The sequence below is a fragment of the Triturus cristatus genome, chromosome 6 (genome assembly GCF_964204655.1).
Source record: "Triturus cristatus chromosome 6, aTriCri1.1, whole genome shotgun sequence".
Classification (NCBI taxonomy): Eukaryota; Metazoa; Chordata; class Amphibia; order Caudata; family Salamandridae; genus Triturus; species Triturus cristatus.
The window spans coordinates 634,782,919-634,805,006 of NC_140589.1; the positions used below are offsets into that span (position 1 = coordinate 634,782,919).

The 22,088-nt window shown below is 43.2% G+C and overlaps 1 protein-coding gene across 1 annotated transcript in view; it reads left to right on the forward strand.

The window, feature by feature from the left end:
• MMS22L (MMS22 like, DNA repair protein) overlaps positions 1-22,088 on the forward strand; it is a 534,885-nt gene that overhangs the window by 414,589 nt on the left and 98,208 nt on the right. The window contains exon 19 of the mRNA XM_085611124.1: positions 5,790-5,959. Within this exon, the coding sequence (XP_085467250.1) occupies positions 5,790-5,959 (170 nt within the window). The remainder of the gene's footprint in view (positions 1-5,789; positions 5,960-22,088) is intronic.

Genomic DNA, 22,088 nt, shown 5'->3' on the forward strand with positions numbered 1-22,088 from the left:
GTCCCTCCGGGTGATCTTGTATCCGTCCGGGATGGCGATGTCGGGTGCTGAGGAGGCGTTTATCCAGGTTTCCGTGAGGAAGGCGACATCTGGGCATGTGGCGTCGAGCAGGTTCCAGAGTTCCACTGCGTGCCTGTGGACGGAGCGTGTGTTGAGCAGGATGCACTTCAGGTGCTTCAGGTGGTTGCTGTTGGTGCTTGGCTTGGCGGGTGTGGTACGGGTCCGGATGCAGGAGAACTTGCAGGATTGGCAGGTGAAGGGTCCGTGGGTGCGTCTTGGGGTGGCTCTGCAGCAGCCGGGGCTCCGGCCGGTGTTGAGTGCGATGAGAGTGGCGCCGTTGTAGGTCTTGCGGGTGGGCTGGCATCTGCGGGGGCCAGGGGGTCTGGCGCTGGGCGCGGGCCAGGCGCGGACGGGCGCAGACGGGCTTGCCTTAGGCGCACCTTCGGCGTGCCAGCGGCGCGCCCGCTGCGCGCGGCCTCCATATGAGTGGGAGAGGGAGGGAGGAGCAGCTGGGAGGTGGGAGTGGGGCGGCCAATGGGGTGCGAGGGGGGCGGAGCTACGGGACGCGGCGGCCAATAGGGTGCGAGAGGGGCGGAGCTACGGGATCGGCGTCGGGGAAACGGGCGGCGAGGGGGAGACGCGGGGAATGACAGAAGAAAAAAGGGACACAATCTGGGCACCAAAGGAGAGGGGGACAATCAAGGCAGCAAAATACACAGGTACAGTGGGGGAGAATCACTCACTCGTGGGTACAGAAGAGAAGGAGGGCACAGTCACTCTAACGCAGGCAGACACAATGCAGCAGCGGTCAGTGGTCACACAGGGGGCTGCGTGGCGGTGAGGGGAGCAACCTGCCTGGTAAACAGGGTCAGAGGTCGCTCGCTCTACCGCTGCGCGGCCTCCACAATCTGGGCACCAAAGGAGAGGGGGACAATCATGGCAGCAAAATACACAGGTACAGTGGGGGAGAATCACTCACTCGTGGGTACAGAAGAGAAGGAGGGCACAGTCACTCTAACGCAGGCAGACATAATGCAGCCGCGGTCAGTGGTCACACAGGGGGCTGCGTGGCGGTGAGGGGAGCGACCTGCCTGGTAAACGGGGTCAGAGGTCGCTCTGTATGTATGTGTTCACAAATGCTTGACACACTTCCTCTGAGATAAGCCTGTCTGCTCGTACCAAGCTACCAAGGGGGTGAGCAGGGGTTATCCAGGAGTGTACCCCCCTTTCCCTCACTAGAAGCAAGGGTCCTTATTTGGACAAAGGTGTATACTATTGCCAACTAGAGACCCCCATTTCTAACACGGTGGTTGCAGCACATTGTAAAAGTCATGGAATTGAATCTTCCCCTACCTCGGCGATTGGCTGTTAATGATGCGTGCCCCAGGAAGTAGTCTCCCACCTTCAGATTGCGGGGAACGTCTTGCACTTGCTGAGGTTCGCTGTCAACGTGCCAAACTGTCACCTGACTCCCTCTGATGCTCCCTTTCATCTGAGCTGTTGTGAGCAGTGCAGTTTCGGGCCTATTCTCATGAACGACAAGTCCAGGATATTGCGGCTATGATTCCGATGTTTCCGTATCTATCCTGGATTTTGGTGAGACTGACTCTGAAGGTGTTGGGCCTCACGGCCTCCTGCATACTGCTGGTAACACATGCTTGTTGGCATATGTGTGCTTTGCAGTGGGACCTAAATTCCCAGTGGGGACATCATCAGGAGAATCTCCAATATGGTCCAGATCAGGAGGGAAGTGCAAAAGACCTGCAGTGATGGCTGACAAACTGCAATTTGGTCGTTGCCAGACTCCCTCTCCCAGCTACACCCAGAGATGGTTGTAGTGACAGATGCAACACTCATGGGTTGGGGAGGCCATCTGGGAGAGGTAGAGATCAGAGGACTCTGGTCTCCGGCAGAGTTCCAGATCCACACCAGCCTGCTGGAGCTGCCGGCGATCTGCCTGGCATTAAAAGACTTTCTTCCCTTGATCAAGGGAAGGCTGGTTCAGGTGTCAACGGACAACACCAATGCCATGTGGCATTGCAACAAACAGGGCGGGTGGGGTGGTGGACCCTGTGTCAGGAGTCCCTGCACTTCTGGACATGGCTGGAATTCCAGGGCATTTCCCTGATGGTTCAACATCTGGGAGGGTCTCTGAACGCCACAGCAGATGAACTCAGCCATTGATGCCTAGCAGATTACAAATGGCTTCTCCATCCGTAGGTGGTGCAAGGTCTCTTCCGAGATTGGGAAAAACCTTGGTTAGATCTTTTTGCCACTGCCAAGAACGCACGTCAGTGTGAGGCGGTGACCTCCGTAGAACCCCTTCCCCTCCTACCATTACACCTGGCTCCGCATCAACCCGTCTTTCACAGGCAGGGAGAGAAAGAGTTAATCCCTGCTACTGCCTCTTGCTCACAGGGAGGAGTCCCGTCAGACGGATGCGGGAACCAATGGGACAACAGGAAGGCGGGACTAGTGGAGTATGAAAGCACCCCGGAAGAACAGCCTGGTGTGCCTGCACCAGACGGAGGAGAAGAGTGTACCAGCGAGGAGAGGAGATAGACGGAGAACAGGAGTATTGAGGACTGCGGAAGACAGCCAGAAGAGACGAGCGAGAAGACCAACCCTGGCGCTTCTCACGAACCGGAGGAAGAAGCAGAGCTCTGGTCCGAAGAGTGGTGGACACCCCGGTAGACGCTGACGAGCCACCGCAACTCTGGAGAGTTGCGGCTCCTGCGGTACGTGACACAGGAAGGGGGGGAGGAGGAACGGGGTGGGTTACAGGAGGGAGGGTAACCGGGGCACTGTATAAAGTACTTCACGCACAAACGTTTCCTATTTACACTCCACGGCTACCGTTCCCGTATCTCTGAAACCCCAGCACTGTTCTGTATCTTCCCTTCTCTTGAGCACGGGTCACCCTTTCTAGGGAACCCCACCAAGCCCAAACAATCTTCATCACCCTGCACTATTTCTATAGTCTTTTGTTAGTTGTCTCTCTAAGTTTCTTACTACTACCGCTTTCTTCCGGCCCGGTGATCCTGACACGATCCGGCCGTTACAAGCCGGTCCCCCGAACGAACACAACGGGTGCCTCTTATTGCGGTGAAGGGTTCACACTCCGGAGTGAAACGAGACCAGTTAACTTACCGCCCTTTTGTCTTTGTCTTTCCTGAGGCTGCTGGGGTGTGTATCCACGACAAGTTGGACCGCCAATAAGAATCAACCCTACGAACAACTCCATCGAGGAAAGGAAGTCACCAAGGATATCTGGCTAACCAACAGACCGATCACTGATACCTGTGTTTTCTGTCTTGCTTCAATAAATCCTATCACCATTGATCCCCGAATTCGGCCTCCTAGGTTTTTCTTTCGCCCATCCCTCTCACAGTCAGCAGTTCTGCGTGCTGGAGTTTCCAAGGCAACTCAAGCTCGGAGGTGCTTTTCGTCTTGAGTGGAGCTCAGGCCTCCTGTACGCCTTTCAGCAGATACTGATTCTCAGGAAGCTCAAGAACTGCACCCATTCTTGTGGCTCTGGAGATGGAGAGTTTGATATCTTGAACCTCTGAGTATGAGCATTAGTCCTCCAATCAGCCTGCACCGTCTGGAGGATCTTCTGTTGCAGGGCAGGGTCTTGCACCCAACCTGCGCACCCTTTGTCTTTATGTGTGGAGATTGAGCGGCAACAGTTGACAGTTTTCGACCTACCCCAAGCGAAGTCCCTCTACTAATACAGTATACGCGTGCCTTTGGGACAAGTTTGTCACATGGTGTGCATCCAGAAGATCTAATCCTCTTTCTGCACCCTTATCACACGTTTTGTTTGTTTGTTCTTTCTCTGACCCAGCAGGACCCTGCTCTGGACACTGTTAAGGGTTACTGGTCAGACATATCAGGTTTTTAGCGGTTTCCAGACCAACCTTCTTTATTCAAGTCACCTGTTGTGGCTCGTTCCTCAAGGGACTGCAACAGTTGTTTCTTCCCTTTTTTTGTGCGTGCTCTTTGAGCCGCTGTACACCTGTCCACTCTGGTTACTAACCATAAAAACGGATTTTCTGTTGGCTATAACGTCGGCCAGGAGGATCAGCGAACTGCAAGCACTCTCTGTGCATCCTCCCTACTTAACATCCTACCAGGCAAACTGGTACTGGGGAAACCGTGCTTCCTTTCTTCCGAAAGTGATGTCACCTTTTCATGTAGGCCAACATATCCACCTTGCCTACTTTCTTTGCTCCGCCTCACCCTTCTAAAGAAGAGGAGAGACTCTGGACCTAAAAATAGCTTTGGCTTTCACAATGATCGTACTAGATAGTTCCGGGTGGGTGATCAAATGTTCATTGGGTGTGTCGAGGGAAGAAAGAAAGTCTGTGCAGAAGTGAACCATTTCATGATAGATTGTAATCTGCATAAAGATCTGCTATGCATTGGCTAAAAAGCAACTCCCTGAGAGCTTGCGTACTCATTCCACCAGAGCCAAGTCTGTGAGCACTGCATTAGCTCATGGAGTCCCTGTCTAGGTCATCTGTCAGATAGTAATATGGGCGTCTTTGCACACTTTCACTAAACATTAATGCTTGGACGGTCAGGTCCATCATGTTGGACATTTTGCCTAGTCAGTCCTGCAGGATTTTTTGGTCTAATTTGTTTGCAGACCCACATCTTAGGAGTTATTCCTTGGGTATCTATTCTAAGGTAAGGAATCTGTAGCTAGAAATCTCTATCAGATGATTATGTTACTTATCTTCAGTAGCACCTTATCTGGTAGAGAATCTAGCTAGTCGCAGATTCCTTACTAATCCTTCCCGCTCTGCAAAAGGATTTCTGCATAGGGTCACACTCTTAACGCCCATTGTGATGCACACCAGTTCATCAGCACACTTCATGACGCTGCGCTTCTGGTGTGGAAAGGGCGCAAAAAGAAACTGATGTCAGCATGCAGGGATGGAGCCTATATAGGCCCGTCGTACATCACTTCCGGCACAGGCGAAGCCAGTGACACCGGCGCAGCGCCAAACAACGCAATCTAATGGCGCGCAAGGGTACTGTTCAATTTCCAGATCCAGTTTGACTCTTGGAGGTTATTCTAAGATAAGGAATTTGCAGCTAGATAGTCTCTTCCATATACAGCGTTACTGAAGGTAAGTAACTTATTTGTTGCACCTTCTCGAATAAGCACCACAGCTGTGTTTTAAATCATATCTTTTCCCCGGGATAGAGCCTTCCTATCTTTTGTATTCATAATTTTAACTACCCTCCTTTCCTACCGTTAAGTTAAATACTTAGGCCCTGATTATGAAGGCCTTGCTCTTTATTTTAATAATAAGGCTCTTATTGGACAGTTTGGCAATAATGATTTGTTATAGTTCTATCTAATTGTAGTATAACCATATGCATCACGATGTTGCCCAGTATCGTCTGAGTGCTTCAGAACCCAGAGAAGAGGCCTTACCCCAAGTCATCTTGCTTCCTCTAATATTACTGACGGCCTCATTGGCTATGCCATCTGTGATGCCATTTGAGCAGTGCATTAGGGTTGTTATGATTATAGTGGCAACCCTATAATTTTGTGGTTTCTACCCCAGGAAAAAACAAAATCATTTAGGTAGAGCAATGAAATGTCAGCCGAGGGCTGGGTTTCTTAAGTCTCGAGCCTTCTTTTCCCATGTTTGCTGTTCTGATATCTTAAAGTCAAGCACTTGTTTGAAGAAAGCCTTGCCTTCATTTTTCTCCAACGGTTATTAAAACATGGGTTATTAATACATGTTCTTTTGCCCCTCATAAATATACAGGGAGCCTTGTCAAGTACTGGGCACTGATGCTGGCCACTTCAAAAGCACAGCAGCTTCTTTTCCGCATCATCGACGTTCTGCTTTTGCCGCATGCTTTGTTTCAGCAAGATAAAGAGCTCCCTCCAGCAATGGTGTCTGCAATCCGTGAAAGCCTGCCCCTTTATCTCCAGGTAACATGCGTGAGAGCTCTGTTAGAGCTGCTAAAATAAAATTAGTATCTGCGAAATGCCGCTGGACAGAAAAGTTATGTGCTGGTGTTCTAGATAACACATTTATGGTGTAACACTGCAACATGTGAGTTAATGTTACCTCACATCTTATTAAAGAACAGATTACATAAAGTGAGACATATTATGCCTAACTTTATTAATAGCTTGGGTAGCATTCATTTGCATACAGGTGTTATGGAGGACCATATTATTATGGGGTATGCTGTTTTGAGTCACTTTCTTTTACAGTTTTCTACAGTGCAACTCTGCTACATAGGTGTAAGTGGGCTTTACATTGTAAACAAACTGTGGAGATGGAGGTCTCAGTTACATTGGAACAAACTGTGGGAGGTAGAGGTGTCAGAGTTAAGAGTAAACAAACAATGTTCCTAACAAGAGGTAGAGGTAGAAGATCAGGAATAAAACATTGTAGCAAGGTCGAGGTAGAAATGAAGGGAAGTGATAGAGTAAAGAGGGTGGGGAGAGAAGCAATAGCAAACAGCACGTAGAACAAAGACCGAGGAAGGGAGTGGCAAGGGGACAACCAGAGGGAGGGTAGTACAGAATGCCAAGAAGCTGTCGTGACCCCAGTGTGTGTAGCATTTGAGCGAACAATTTTCATTTTTTGCGTGAATTGTGAGAAGGTCATCTTGACATCTTGTTTTTACTGGCAGGGAGTTCCAGAAAGATGCAGCAGCACCCGAGTAGGTCTAGGATATTTCTGCATGAGTTTTTGTTATTATCGACAGAAATCTGGTTATTGCTTTGCTCTGTAGGTGTTTAGTTCCGCCTGAAATTTTAATTGTGGATCATAGATAATCAATGTGTAAAGTATTATACATGCCAATTTGATCATGGTTTTTACCTCGGGGGTTGAGGAGGTACAATGCAGTTCTTTTAGTTCTTGGGTTATAAGAACAAATTTCCTGTGTCTGCCACCAGTCTGGCTGCCAAATGTAGGCTAGCAATGAGCGAATAGGGCATGGACTTGGGAACTCCCAGGATTGTGGCATTTCCTTAATCAATGTGTGGGATGCGACTAGATCTTGGACCACTGTATTAAATTCAGTTGGTGGCAGGAAGGGTTTATTTTTTAGAGAGAATAGGGACTTTACTGTGTGGTCGATCTCTGAGGACATAGATATTTATTGATTTATCCAAGAAAAAACTAGATTTTACTTTGTTTGACAGAAGGATGTAAAACCATATATTTTTTGTTCTATTGGTTCCACATGCATTCCCCGTGTGCTTTGTCTTTTCTCCCTCCCCCACACTTCATGGGGCTTTTTTCTCCTCCATCAACCCTCCTGTACTTTGTCCATCTTATGTCTTCCACAACCGTTGGTAGATGACACAACATATCCATCGTATTTGAGCCCCTCAGTCATCCTGTTTTCTATTTCACTTCTGCCTTTTGGTGGAGGGTAAGCGGTAGACTGAGGTAAGAGGCAGACAGAGGTAAGAGGTTGTGTCGATCTAAAGCCCCTTCTAGGTCCCCTCACACTCACCTCCTCAGCCCAATAATCAGATGCCCAGGTTAGCAGGAATACAGCACCATAATGGTGGGCTATGACCAATGACATCCTCCTGTTGTTTTCCTAAATTAAGTGGTAAGGAGGCTGGGAGTAGTTCCACAGTTCCTCTTAGCCTTTTTCTTCTCACACTAAACACAGTTAAGACAACTAATGATCAGGAAGTAGGAACAAGAAATGGAGGAAATAGGAGTGCTCCAAGACCATTCCTGTTCCCTCGCCCAGTCTCTGATTTGAGTCCTTGTTGATGGTTGGCTGTAGTGGTTTGCGGAAGGGCTGACATGGGCCTTCTGTTAGCCCTCCCACTTTGCTCTCTCACTTGTCTAACGTAGATCAAAAGCAGGGCGTGGGCATGGAGTGGAAGAATTCATTCTGCTTCCATTACCCACCCAGTTTGATTTCTATCCTTGTTGGTTTCAGGGCACTGGGCAACCTTAACAAACCCTATGTTTTTCCCACTACACCAACCAAAGAACAGAATCAGACTACTAGCTGTTGGTGTGAAAGAAAAGAGAACACTTATTACGGTTTCCTGCCTGTCCCATAGCCCTGCCCACCAGCCCAATGCTGGATGTAGACCGTAGAAGAATTAATAAATACCCCCCTCATCTGCCAGATGTGCAGTGATATCACCCACAAATCATTTAGCTTACCCTTCTGTGGGATGCACATGGAAGTAATATTTGTTCCTAGCTGTGCTTTTTCCACTACTTAACTGGCTTTCAGGAAATCTGCTGTGTTAGATTCAACTTAATTTATTGACCTATTTAGAACCATATATGTTTACTTTGGTGTTAAAAAAGATTATATAGGGGTGGAACATGTTTATTTGATTTTGAAGCATTGTAGTAACTTTTTTGTATTTTTTAATTGATTCAGTATTGATTTATTATTGAAATATGTTTCAATTCCTTTTGGTTGATTCTGTGGTTTACTTTTGATAATTATTTATGCATGTTAGAGGCATATCATTAGTTTACTTTAGGTGGAAATTGTTTTTAAATGTAAACTGCTGAAAGGAAATTTTATTTAATATATTTGGTGTAGTTGGGTTTTGAATTGAAATAATGATATTGATGCAGTGAGTTTTTTTTAAATTATGGTCTGCATTTGAGGTATGTGGAGGTAAGTTGCATTGATGTTTGACATGAACATCTTATTTCCAAGTTTAAAAACGTTGCCTGTGTTAATTCACAGGGAAAAGTAAAAACTGTTGTTAAACTTGAGAGCAGATCATGGGGAGATTTTTGATATTGCTGTGATTTATTTTGCATGTTTGCCTTGGGTGTGGAGCAATGTAGAACAAACGTGTCAGCACTATTGACTTAATTTTGAATTTGATATTTAATTGACTTGAGAATCTTGAATTAAATTAACATTATTTTGTTAAAGATTTAATATAAAAGACCCCCCACCCCCATACAAAAAAAAAGATTTTTTATTTTTGTTTTGGTGATTATTAACAGTGATGTGTGGAATTCATTAGGACTGAGTTGGTTCGGCTTTGATTGAGATTGATGTTGCATTGTTTTTTTTTTTAGATTTAGAAAGAGTTATTGAAGTGTGTTGTTGGAGAGGAATGACATTTGATATTTTTTTTTTTATCATTGGGTTGTATTTGTTTATATTTTTGACTTTTTGAGATACTTTGGTTTGACGTGGTTTCCTGTAGAGTTCTGTTTTAGGTTCCTACTTCAATTTGTTTCTGTGGATGGATGTTCTGGTGTTTGTAGTTTGCTGTGTGTGGTGCAGAATTACTGCTCTTTTTGGCAGTAGTAACTTGATACCGGTTTAGGCATTGGAGACCTTTATGTCTACTGTTTTGAGTAACTTTACACTTACATGTTTAGATTTACCTTTGTAAATAGCCCCCTTAATGTTTAAGTGATCGGCGCACACTGGCTTGCATGTGTAAGCAATCTGCCCTGGGCTTCGAACTATATATTGCTGTTTTTTTACAGTTTTACTTCGTCAGATTGTATGGTATCTCAAAAAGCCTCTTCCCGTTGCATTCCTAAAACCGTGCCTTAAAAGTTCACCTGGATTTAAAACTTTCAATTGTTTTCTCTCCTTTCTTTGTTCACACTGACCCTCTCCTTACGTTCTATCTTCTGTCTTGCCTCTTCTCTCTGAGCATATCCTATATATCCTACTCTAATTCACATACATGTCTGCCTTTAATGTCTATTGTTGTATTTCTGTTCATGACTCATACCTTATTTCATAAATAGCAGCCTGTCTCCCTTTAAACCACATTCCTTCAGCCTAACAGCACTTAATCACCACTAGCCTATCTGTTCATTCCACCCAGTATTTGAATGAACTCACATTAATGATCACCCCTAACTCCTATTGATCTACCACAAGAAAACTGAAGCAAATGCAGTGAATAGTTCACATTGACAGGACACGACTAATCCCAATAACCAATAAATACTGGATTAACCACTAATCTTGGGTTCCGGAGCACTGTGCTACTTGGTGTGAAGCTCTTCAGCGCCTCTTAAGGGGTAGTAAGCGATGTATAAAATAAATTGTAATATGAACAGCTGATATAAATAATAAACGACCAGCTGCAAATTTTTGAAGAAACCTGGGGACCATATCTTCGACTATATACTATGGAACTTTGAGGACCTAATTTGTCAAACCACATAAGTACCCCGTCCTAATAGTATTGTATCTGGGATAAATTGAGTTACTAACCTGTTCATGTTCATAAATGCACCACTGGGGAATACTATGTTAGTAATGTTTTAATGTCTTACAAATGATGCACAGAGACATCATTTCACTCTATTTTTCTTCCTGTTTTTTCATGGATCTTTGGAATGACGTAACTCTTTATTTTAAGAATTTAGCCCTGCTGTATCTCATTTTGTTGAGTATTTCATATGATTACATATAATTAGGAGTTAACAAAAAAATAATAAAGATCAAGTTAGCTTGCCCATATTTAGCAAACAATTGGACATGGCTTTCTCTGGTTGTTTTAGCCGGAAAGATTGAATGTTTGCGATTATTAAGAAAAACAGACACATCAAGTTATAAATGTTTAATGTTGTTGGTGAACTTTTCAAGCAGTGCCATCTGGAGCTGTCGGTTTAACTTACTATATATTAAATATATGTTTTATAAATGAGCTGACTGGAAACACACTTGTTGAAATATTGAGTTGAAGCTTTGAGTGGGTGTTTGTGTTCCCTAATCCATGAGTGCGGCAGCCAGCCGAAATCGCCACCATGTAAAGCACAAGTTATGCGGTCTATACTGACTGATAGGTAGCTGGTGAAGTCCTGTCTCTTTGTATTTGGCATTCTCCAGAAGACGTAGTATCAGAAGCCAGTTACAGAATTTGCCTCCCTTCTAGATGTTTGGTTTTTGCATTTTGACATCTGGTGACGCAGCCACTCGACAGCAAAGACGTACTGCAGGGGTGAATGTAGAGGGGGCTAGAGTGATGAAATGAATTACTGTTTCTTTGTCACTACCACCTCTCCGGCAGGTGACCCCGTGTGGTCACTGTAGTATAGCGCATTGCAGCACGCTGGTGTGATTTTACTCATGCTAAATCCTTGTGGTGACATAATAACTGTCAAGTTTTGGAAATTGTTAGGAGTGAGAACTAATTAGCAAATTTGATGACATCACAGAACGTAATGTTCAAACAGCTTTTGAACTTAATGACAACATAGGAATTGACACCTGCTACATAATAGAAAAGTAACAATAAATTGAAAATTAACGGAATAACGCCACTAAGGTATACAGAATTGTGGAGATAGAAGAAATGTTATGTTCAGCAGTTACAACATTCTGCTGATGATGGTGGCTTCATCTGGGTCGCACTGTGTCCAGGTCAGCAGTAGGTTGAAGGATTTCAAGCCGGGGCGGGAGAATCCTCGATAGACCATCTTTGGCTCAGACACCCACATGTCATAGTCACAATTGTATTAATTTGTTCAATATTGCAGATTCATCCAGATTACAGTACTATTCAGAGCTACAGCAAGCCTCTGCTTTGTAAGTCCAGGAGTCAGAACGTCCCACTAAAACACCATCTCTGTTGGTGTCTGGAGCACGGTACCAGGATGGTTGTGATTTGGTGTCAGCTACCTTGCTGCACCTCACCATACCTTAAATTGTATACCTGGGCCTCAATGACTGTGGTCAGGGCAGGGAAGCATTGCACCACCTTGTCTTCAGTTTCACAAACCCTGAATGCTGGCCGAGCAGTATATCCAGTGTGGGTTCGCTATTGCCTGAATTGGTGCTGATCATCAGAGGTTGCTGGGCCTGAATAGGGGCCCCACCAATCAGAGCTGAAAGGCTGGTTGGCTCTTTGAGGCCTGAATGAGGTCAGACTGCACACTGTAATCCAAATGGGTGTCTAATCAAGACTGTCTGATTGCGGAGCAGCATGGACTGACCAGTAGCGGCGTGCTTGGTGTCTATTACTGGTATGGCTTTTGTCAGGTGTCAAGGTAGGGCATTCACTCCATCTGCTGTCAGCCATGGAGCATAAAGATCAACTAGAGGTTGGAACAAGGTCAGACTCAGGCTTGGTCACAGTCGTCAGCCCACTGCAAATCTCTCTGGATCTGCAGATCTTGTTTAATGTGAATTGCTGTTTATCTCCAGTCAATGTGGATAAAGCGCACAGTTTGTCTCCGAAGGATTTTGGGCACATCCTCGGACAGAGCTCTTAAGAATAGAGTCAGCTACTTGCATTGATCATTGTCTGTACGGCTCGAACTTGGGATCAGTCTTCTCACCCCGCTATCGTCTCCAACCTAGGTCAGACTGCGGCTGATCTTGAAGAGTGAGGCATCCGATCTGGAAGGCAGCAAGTCTCACAAGTTTACAAATACAAGCGTACACTGCCTAATGTTAGTATTGGGAGATTTCATTATGATTAGGGTGATTCAGATTAGATTTATTGTGATGCTGGCCTGGAGTATATTTACTCCATGCCCATTAACATTTTAGGCACACTGGTCCTCTTCATGGTGTGTATGTGGGCAGCCCACCTACATAATCAAGAGTAAATTCACTTCAGGCAGAGCCTCTGATGTAAGACAAACCTTTTTCAGAAAATCGTTACGATAAATTTATTTTTATCATGCTGTAATGCCTCTCGTCCAGTGCTTATCAAGGGCAAAAGACAAACCATATTACTGTATTGAGAGAGGTATTTACATGTTGTTATTAGTGTGAGAACATGCAAAACACTCTCAACATCACACCAGCTTAGGTGAAACACTTGTTATTTTGTAATTTGTAGTTCACTGCGAAAATAAAAGTACTGGGACAGATATAAAACTTAGTTACAAATTACACAAGTTGACTTATGTAGTGTGAGTCTAAAAAAACTTACAAAATGTACATAAAAATGAATAAACCTTAGCATGGATATATAATCCAAGTGCACATTACATCTCCTTATGACAAATGAGTAATGTGTGCCAAAATGCATTTTGTTATCAACAGCGCATCTCTGAGCGTAGGTGATAGCGATGAATTACATATTGGGTTATGGTTTAAAATAAAACCCAAGCATTCTGCAAGCTGGGCGCTGCAATGGCTGATTTTCCTTAAGAGCTCTGGTACAGCTCTTTACCCAAAGGCTCTTCTGCTGTGCTGAAATTATGTGAGGTCCCACTGTTATAGTTTTATACGTGGCCACAGACCTGAAAATACACTTTTGAATGGGTGTAACGCTTTGCCAGTGGGACCCTGAAACAGAGTTGGCTAACATGGTGGCCATGTATTGCTGACGGCTTGTGGTCCTAGCAATGTTGATTAAAAGCAAAAAGAGAGCTGATGCCCACCTCCCAAGGATCGGCTTTCGCGATTCCCCTAGTCCCCAGTGTAGCATGGTAGCAAAAAGAAGTGGGTGAGGACCCATGGGGGAAAGTGGGAGACTGCTGCCTTGACAGACAGGTGGCAGGGCTCCTTACAGAGTGACTGCAGGATGAAAAATGGTGAAATGCTGGGAAGTGGGCATGGTTGACCTGCAGATCCTTCCCTCTTTAGCCTTGTTTTAATCTGCAGCCTGTGGTGGTGTTGTCTGCTCGTAATCTCCTTCCTGCCCCCACATGCTTACTAGTTGGATTTAGCTTTTATTTCTTCTTTTTTTCGCTCAGCAAACGTATGTGGTGAGGACCTTCAGTGAAATGTCATGTTATCCAGAGAGAGGCTTTGCACTCTGGAAGGACACCACAAAATACCCATTTTTACTGAGAGTAACTATTGTCATTACCACAGACTGAGAAGAGCTTCCAGTTGTGGTAGAATGTGATTATATTACAAGTAACACATCTTCTTACCAGTTGCCTGTGATGGGAGAGTTGCCTACTGGCTTTCCTGTATTAAAAGGATTATCATTTTCTTTCACCATGTCCTTTATCTCCATCCTTAATGAAATGGATAGCACAGATATATTTGCTCTGTTAGATTTGTGAGGCTGAGTGTGTTTTGCTTTGTGCGTGCAGGAATCCATTTTGGGACTCCTGTAGGTTTATGACTGACAAGATGAAGGTTAGGGATGACCCATGCCAGTTTCCCCCAAAGTGTGAGTCTACCGGTGTGAGAAATGACTGAAGCCATGAGAAACATAGAAGGCAGCAGACGGTGGTGAAGTGACTGCAGCAGATAAGAAACAACCCTAATTAAAATCTTAATGTACGTCAATGACTGAAAGTTGCACCAGTGCAGCTAGTAAGTACAAATGACATTCCTCTCGATATGAGTAGGCTAAGACTTGACTGTAGTAATACCCTAAAAATGAACAATTAGCAACACCATGGATAAAACCAGATGTTATTTTTTGTGTGTAGTATTTTCTTGTGTCTAGTGATTAACATATTCCTCATTTAATTTAAAGCACTGTCCAAATCTAGATTTTTAACCATTGCAAGTATGTTTGAGTTAAGAGTTTCCAGACCATTTCATCTTCATTAGAAAGCCTTGGATTGCTCTGCCTAGCTGACTTGAAGAATAAGTGCTAAAGGTATATTCTTGTTGCTCAGTCTGGGCCCAGTTTTATGGAGGCTCATTGGCAAAATAGGCATAATTCACTACTTTAGATAATTGGAGGCAAGTAACCCATTTGTGCTGTACAGTTCCGCTCCCAACCTGCTTCCACAGTCGTTTTCCCATGGAAAGCCATGATGGCTATGTTGAGTGCACTCACATAATCTAATTAGGGAATTGAAGTATATGTGGATTAGTTGAGGAATCTTGGTCCTTTTTGCCGAAAAATGTGTGTGCCTTTAGCAATCTTCACAAGAGGGTTCAAATCATGGAATCTGAGACAGTGGATGCTAAAGTTCAGATGTAACAGAGTGTTCTTCCAACATTCTATCAGTGCCTCATGCTCCCGTTTAGATTACAAAGTAGAGCAGCTGGAAAATTGTGAGTTGAGGATTATAGAACTCCCCCTGTGCCTGTGGGTGAGAAAGCTTCAACCCCAATGAAGTCTTTATAAATTACAGAGCACAACCACTAGTGTGTCTCCCATCTGACTAAGTAGTCAGTACGGTTTTAATAAACCCAAAAACAAGTACAAAAGGTTTTGATAGAATAAGCAACAAAAGTCAATAGCAATTTAGTAAACAAGATGGAAAATTCATTGGAGTCTTGATGTAGATGACTCGAAGTACAAGGTTGGAAGAGCAGACAGCCGACACGTGTTTCGTCGTGTTAATACGACTTTTACAAGGCTGTAGAGACAATGTACAAATTTTTGACTTCCTGTATATAACATCCAAATTGTAAGAATGTAGATCTTAATACAGTTGTGTCAAAAAATTTAAACAATGTGACATCTGTTGAGGACCAGCTTAGACATCATATTAAACTGAGAATTGGAAAAATAATACCATAGCAACCATTCTAAATAGTATTTCCATCACCTTAGAGCATAAGCAGAAGAAACTAACACCCACCATCCAAGAGGCATTCTACACTGTATTCTACCATGGTTTTTAACGCGTGGAATCTTTACCATGCATATTTTACCATGCAATTACTGCTACCACAAACTCCTTTATCATGTATGTCTTTACCACGCATGACTTTACCATGCATAGGTAAGTATTGGTTGGTTAGAGTAATAAGGATTTAGGAGGGGTTGGGGCTTAAGGGGGAGTCGGTGGCGGGGGGAATAAAGTGTTAAAGCGAGATTTTAACAGTATTAAAAGGGTTTTAATGTTGGAGATATTTGTGGGGGGTGTGGGTTGTTAATTTTTATATTTTAATATTTTTGTATTTAATTATTTTTTATTTGGTTTTTATTTTTATTTATGTTTTAGAAGTGGGATGTAAGAGGATTGAGTTTTTTTTATTTGTCTTATTTTTGGGGAGATATGCATATTTATATGTGGGGTGTGGGTGTTTATTTTTTATTTTCTTAATCATTTTTGTTATTTTAGAATATTTTGTTTAGTTTTTACAAGCAGTGTGTAGGGGTTTTAGGGGATTTGTGTGGGGAGTGTTTTAATTTTGGGATTAGTAGTTTATGCCAATCCTTTTTTAATTTTTGTATATATTTGTTTGATTTAGGAGCAGGATGAACAGGCTTTAGGGATTAGGGTGTGTGGTGTTTTATTTTGGGGTTACTTTTTTGGCAGGGCAGTGGGTTTTTTGGGGGTATTTATTTTTTATTTCATTAGTAATTTGTTTTAATGATATGTTTAGATTTTTAATTTTGTTTATAGCATGCAAGTTTCTAAAAATGGATTTCCTACTAACATTTACAAATAACATAAATATTTCAATAATAACAGTAACAAATAAAAAGTGATTAAAAGCATTTTTTTAAACAAATCTTTATTCTTTGAAATGAATAAGCATGTTTTTAAAAATCCATTTTGAATTTATATATGTGTGTGTGTGTGTGTGTGTATATTTGTTTATTATATTTCCACAATTTTTTAATAACGATTATACACTTCAACATATTTCTAAACCTTTGTGCAAATTAATTTCACGTGGTTTTTCATCTGGATCTCATAAAAATCTGTGCATCTTCCAAGCTAGGAGGTCTAAAGAAAAGTAAGAGGAACTTTGGGGGACCCTCATTACAACCATAGTGATGGCATGTAAAGAAATGATTTCCCCCCACCCATCACAAATGTTATATGGGGTAGAGGTACTGTATTTAGGGACAAAAGCAGACTGGGAGAAGGTTTAAGTGCGATGCCTTAAAAACATTCCTGGCCTTCCTAAATGTGCAATGGTCCAAGCAGTAATACTAGATGCCAACCTGAAATCGATTAATAGTATAGCTATTAAAGTTTGTATGCACCACTGGTATAAACTATTAAATGCCCATACTCTAAAAAAATATCAAGTGACTGTATTAAAGAAATAATTGGAAGTGAATTAAAATGGGAAAGGCAAGTAAGGGAGTGTCCAGTTCAGTATGAGAGGGCCCTTAAATTATAGAAGGTTAATTTTCAGGCACCAGGACTTCCATCTAAAACGAAACTAAACAACAGAGTGTTAATGGAATCAAAGGCCAGGGATTCCAGGTATTGTGTCTTTTTTAAGTTCAAAAGATTTTTATTGGATAAGTAAAGGTGTCAATACATGAGAAAAAAATACAAACATGTCTTCAATTGGAGAAGAAAGGTAATACATGGTAGTGAAAATATACAATTAATCAGAGGATAACAAGGGTTTGAGGCTAAATATCAAAAAACAGCACTGGTAATAATGAAAATTAAAGTAGCTTATATAAAAAGAATAATACAAATGAAAAACAATATCACTCAGGGAGGCTTAGAGACCTCTTGCTGAATAGGTGATACATGGGAAGAGCGTTTAGCACAGATATCTAGATACAAGGTTACAGGAAGCCATAAATCATGTCGTTTAGCAACTAAACTAAGGGGGTGCACAAAGACAGTGTCTAGCCTGTGATTATAACACACATTATACCACCATGCTTTAAAAGAGATATTCGTAAAGTTTTTCCAGTTGACGGTGATTTGCTGGAACGCAACAGCTAACAACAAATCAACAATTTGCGTATTAAGATGAATGTCATCCCAGCAGGGAGAAAGGCTTCCTAAAAAAATATTGACAAAAGAAAAGGGGAATGTAGTGTGGAATATGACATTGATTTGGGCCCAAACTAGTGTCCAGAAATTTTTCGTGAAAGTGCAAGAAAAAAGCATGTGAAAAAGAGTGGCGTTAGGAGCAGAACAGGACCAACAGAGATCAGGTGTGGAAGAAAATCTTTTATTCAACATCTGGGGAGAGAAGAGGAGTCTGTTGTAAATGAAGAAAAGAGTTTGTGTGAGGGAGGCAGCCCTAGATGTCTTGCGAAGTTTGGTCCATAGTTTATCCCACAGGGAGGTGGGCCAAGAGATGGCAAAATCAGATTCCCACTGTTCCTCAACTTTGGATTTTGGTCTGGGTGTGAGAATCGTATGGAACGAGTGGTATAATGAGGAGGCTGTAGGGTGAGTGCGCAGGAAGGAATGAAGGTGTGAGGTAGGGTTGGGAGGGCGAGGATGCGTGGGGTGGTTAGAGAGAAGAGCATAAGTGGACATGACTGCATTTTTAAGCGCAAGATACTTGCAGGCAGAAGAACGGGGGAGATGGAAATGTTGACTGAGAACGGAGAAGGATAAGAAATCAGAATTAGAGAAGAGTTGAGATACCCAGATTAAACCCCTCTGTCTCCAGGTTTTCCAATAAAAGGGCTTGCGATTGATGGTTATACTATTGTTGTGCCAGATGGTGGAATTGAGAAACTCTGCTACAGAGGAAGGGGGGCTTGGGGAGATGGAGAGAAGCAGCTTGGCTGTGAACTTGTGGATAGGAATGGAGGAGAAGTGAGGCTTGCGGGAGAATGAGAGGTATTCAGCAAAAGTGAAAGGGGATAAGGAAAGTCGCTCAATGACAACCCATAAGGGGGACGGCTCAGCAGGGTCTTGCAGCCATTGAGAAGCTTGCCGCAAGAGGAATGCCTTGTGGTAAGCGGGAAAATTTGGAAAGTTAACTCCACCTTCAGACTTGGGGAGTTGCAATCTGGACAGGGACATACGTGCTTTTTTGCCGGACCAAAGAAAGGAAGAGAGAATAGTGTTGATTTTCTTAAAGAACTTAGCAGGGATAGGAATTGGGATGTTAGAAATGGTATAAAGGACTAACGGGGAGAGCATCATTTTAATCGTATCAAGACGGCCCCACCAGGAGAGGTATAATGGGTGCCATCTAGAGGTGAGGTCGGACAGTTTTTGGATGCATTTATTGAGACATAATGAAACAGTGTCAGGGAGGGAGGAAGTAATGTGTAAACCTAGATATTTGATGTGTGAGGAGCTCCAGGTAAAATTGGACGCCATAAAGTCCGGTTTAAAGGTGAACTTGGTAAGGGGTAGAATCTCACACTTGTCATTGTTTAGCTTATAACCTGAAATCTGAGAGTAGTCATGGACTTCAGCTAGGAATGCGGGAATGGAAGATGTAGGGTTAGACATGAATAGTAGAATATCGTCTGCGTAGGCAGCAAGTTTAATATTAGTTTGGGAAATTTGGAAACCATGTAAGTTGGGGTTTTGACGAAGCTTTGAAAGAAAAGGTTCCAGGGCCAAATTAAAAAGAAAAGGGGAAAGAGGGCAACCCTGACGAACACCCCTACCCAGATTGAAAAAAGAGGAGACTAGACCGTTGGCGCAAACCGCCGCTCTAGGGCTGGAATACAGAAAGGAGATAAAGGAGATGAAGTGTGGGCCAAATCCAAACCATTTGAGGGCGGAGAAAAGGAAAGTCCACTCCACCCTATCGAACGCTTTTTCTGCATCTAGGGCAATGGCTGCAAGTGAGTCTTGGAACTGTGGAGATTTGGAAAGGACATTAAACAAAAGTCTGGTGTTATCAGTGATGAAGCGGCCCTTAACGAAGCCAGATTGTTCAGGGCCTAGCAATTCGGGAAGGTAAGGGTCTAATCTAATGGCGAGAGATTTGGCATACAGTTTATAATCAATGTTAACCAAAGAAATTGGTCTGTAATTCTTACAATGTTGGGTATCTTTGCCTTCTTTGGGTATGACACAGATGTGGGCATCAGAAAATGTACCTGAGGAAGAGCCATTCAATATGAAGGAATCAATAAGGGAATGTAGTCTGGGCAACAACAATTTGGAAAAATGCAAATAAAACTCAACTGTGAATCCGTCTGGGCCGGGGGCCTTATCTTTCTTGAGTGATTGAAGTGCTGAAAGTAATTCATCACTAGAGATTGGTGATTCAAGGGCGGATAGATCAACAGGGAAATTGGAGGGTGGTTGGATGGTGGCGAAGAAAGTAGCAAGAGAATGAGGAGTGGGGTGAGTCTCAGAAGAGTAGAGTTTGGAATAAAACTGGGAGAATTGCTCTAAGATATCAACATCCGTATGCTTTAAAACAGAATTAACATCGTAGATAGATTCAATATTCAGTTTGTTTTGCTTGACTTTTAAATAATTGGCTAAGACCTTCCCCGCCTTGTTTTTACCCCCATAGAATTTTGAACTGGATTTTAACAAATACAATGAAGCATCCTCAGTGGATTGTTTGTTAAATTGCATCTTAGCAGCAATGAGAGCAGTCAAACTTTCTTGCGAATGGGATGTATAGAAGGAATGTTCTAATTTTTTAATCGTACAAAGGAGGTCACTGGTACGTTTACGAGCGTTCTTGCGTTTAGCAGCCACAAAGCTGATAATAAAACCTCTGGCTGCTGCTTTATAGGCATCCCAGACAACGTGGTTAGGCATAGTGGGAGTGTCGTTAATGTTGAAAAATTCTGTGGTAAAGTCTACAAAGGAGGCGGAGAATTTGGGGTCAAGGAGTAAAGTGTTGTTAAAGCGCCATCTCTTTGGTCCAGCGGACTTGGGTAAAATGTCAATGTTTATCAAAACAGGGGCGTGGTCAGAAAATAAGATGGGGCCTATGTCAGCATGGGTGAGGGATTGGGACATATGATGGGAAAGGAAAATATAGTCAATACGGGACTGGGAATGATGAGTCGGGGAGTAGAAGGTGAATTCTTTAGAGGTGGGGTTGCAGAGACGCCAGGAATCAATGAGTTTATGCTGGGATATCGCTTGAGTAAAAAGCTTGTGGGACTTGTTGGGGATAAAAGGTGCCTTGGAGTTCCTGTCTAAAAAAGGATCAAAGGGTAGGTTATAATCACCTGCTAAAATAAAATTATCATCAATGTATTCAGTGATGCGGGAGGCCAATGCGCGCCAGAAGACCTGATCACCTCCAGTAGGAGCATAAATGTTAAGGAGGGAGAGAGGGACGCCTTTTGAGGAGAGTTTGACATACAACCATCTACCATCAGGATCTGATTCAGAAGCCAAGAGCAAATGGGTAAGAGACTTGCGGACTAGTACAACCACACCGTTTCTCTTACCATCACCCGGAGATGAAAATACAGCCCCCACCCAACCTCTCTTAAGTTTAGCAGCTTCAGCATCAGATAGATGGGTTTCTTGTAAAAAGGCAATGTCTGCATTTAATTTGGCTAAATGAGAGAGGATTTTTTGTCTCTTGATAGGAGAATGCAGACCTCTAACATTCCAGGAAACAATTCGAACTGACATTAAAGACTAATCAAAAAATGGACCAATTGGAGAGTAGGACAGCAAGGAAATGCCTCACAGCGGACAAGAGCATAAGAGGAAAAGAGAGTGAGATGAGAACTGACGCGAAAAGACAAGGGTAGAAGAAAAAGTGAGAAAGGAACCAGTGAAGCCATAAAAATAGGAGAGAGCCAAGAAAGCAGAAAGAAAGTGAAGAAGATACAACAATACTCAAAGATAATGGTAGGTAAGGGCCAAGGGGAAATAGAGTAGGTAAAGGGAGATGAATACAAGCAAGAGAGCCAATACACAATGGGGAGAAGAAGAAATGAAGAAAGAAAGATAAGGGAGAAGCATGAAAAATGCAATGACACCAGTAAATCTGAAAACAACGAGGGAAAAGGTACAATAAGAAAATATAAAACAAAGAAAAACATGATAAATGAGGAATGAAGAGTACTTACGAGGGGTAGCACGGGAAAAATACAATCAGGAACTGGGAATAAGCGGAAACACACATGGAGATGAGGGGAGGGAGGTAGGGCCAACTGGGAGAGGCAGGGCATTCGGGGTGAGAGAGACGTCCAACCAGGGATAACAGAACGGAACGCAAAACAGTGATCTGTGAAGGGAGAAAGAGAACATAGTTAGAAACTCGAATACACGTTGAAAAAGAACAAACATATGACCAACTGAAGAGCCCGATTAACACTATCAGACGATAAAATGAAAGGCATAATCTTGACGAAAGGTCATACAGTCTGAAGAACCTGCGAAAGAAAATGAAAGCATTAAAGCAGGACAAATTAGAGAATCAAGCTACAGCTGCAAAAATAAGTCATGGCGGGTGGGAAGAGGGACCGGCGATCTCCATGTCGGGCTGACCGCAGGAGTTCAGGAAGCTTCGAAGACGGGCAGGATCCTCATATGTCGTAGTCTTGTTATTATAAGTGATCTTAAAAAGGCAAGGAT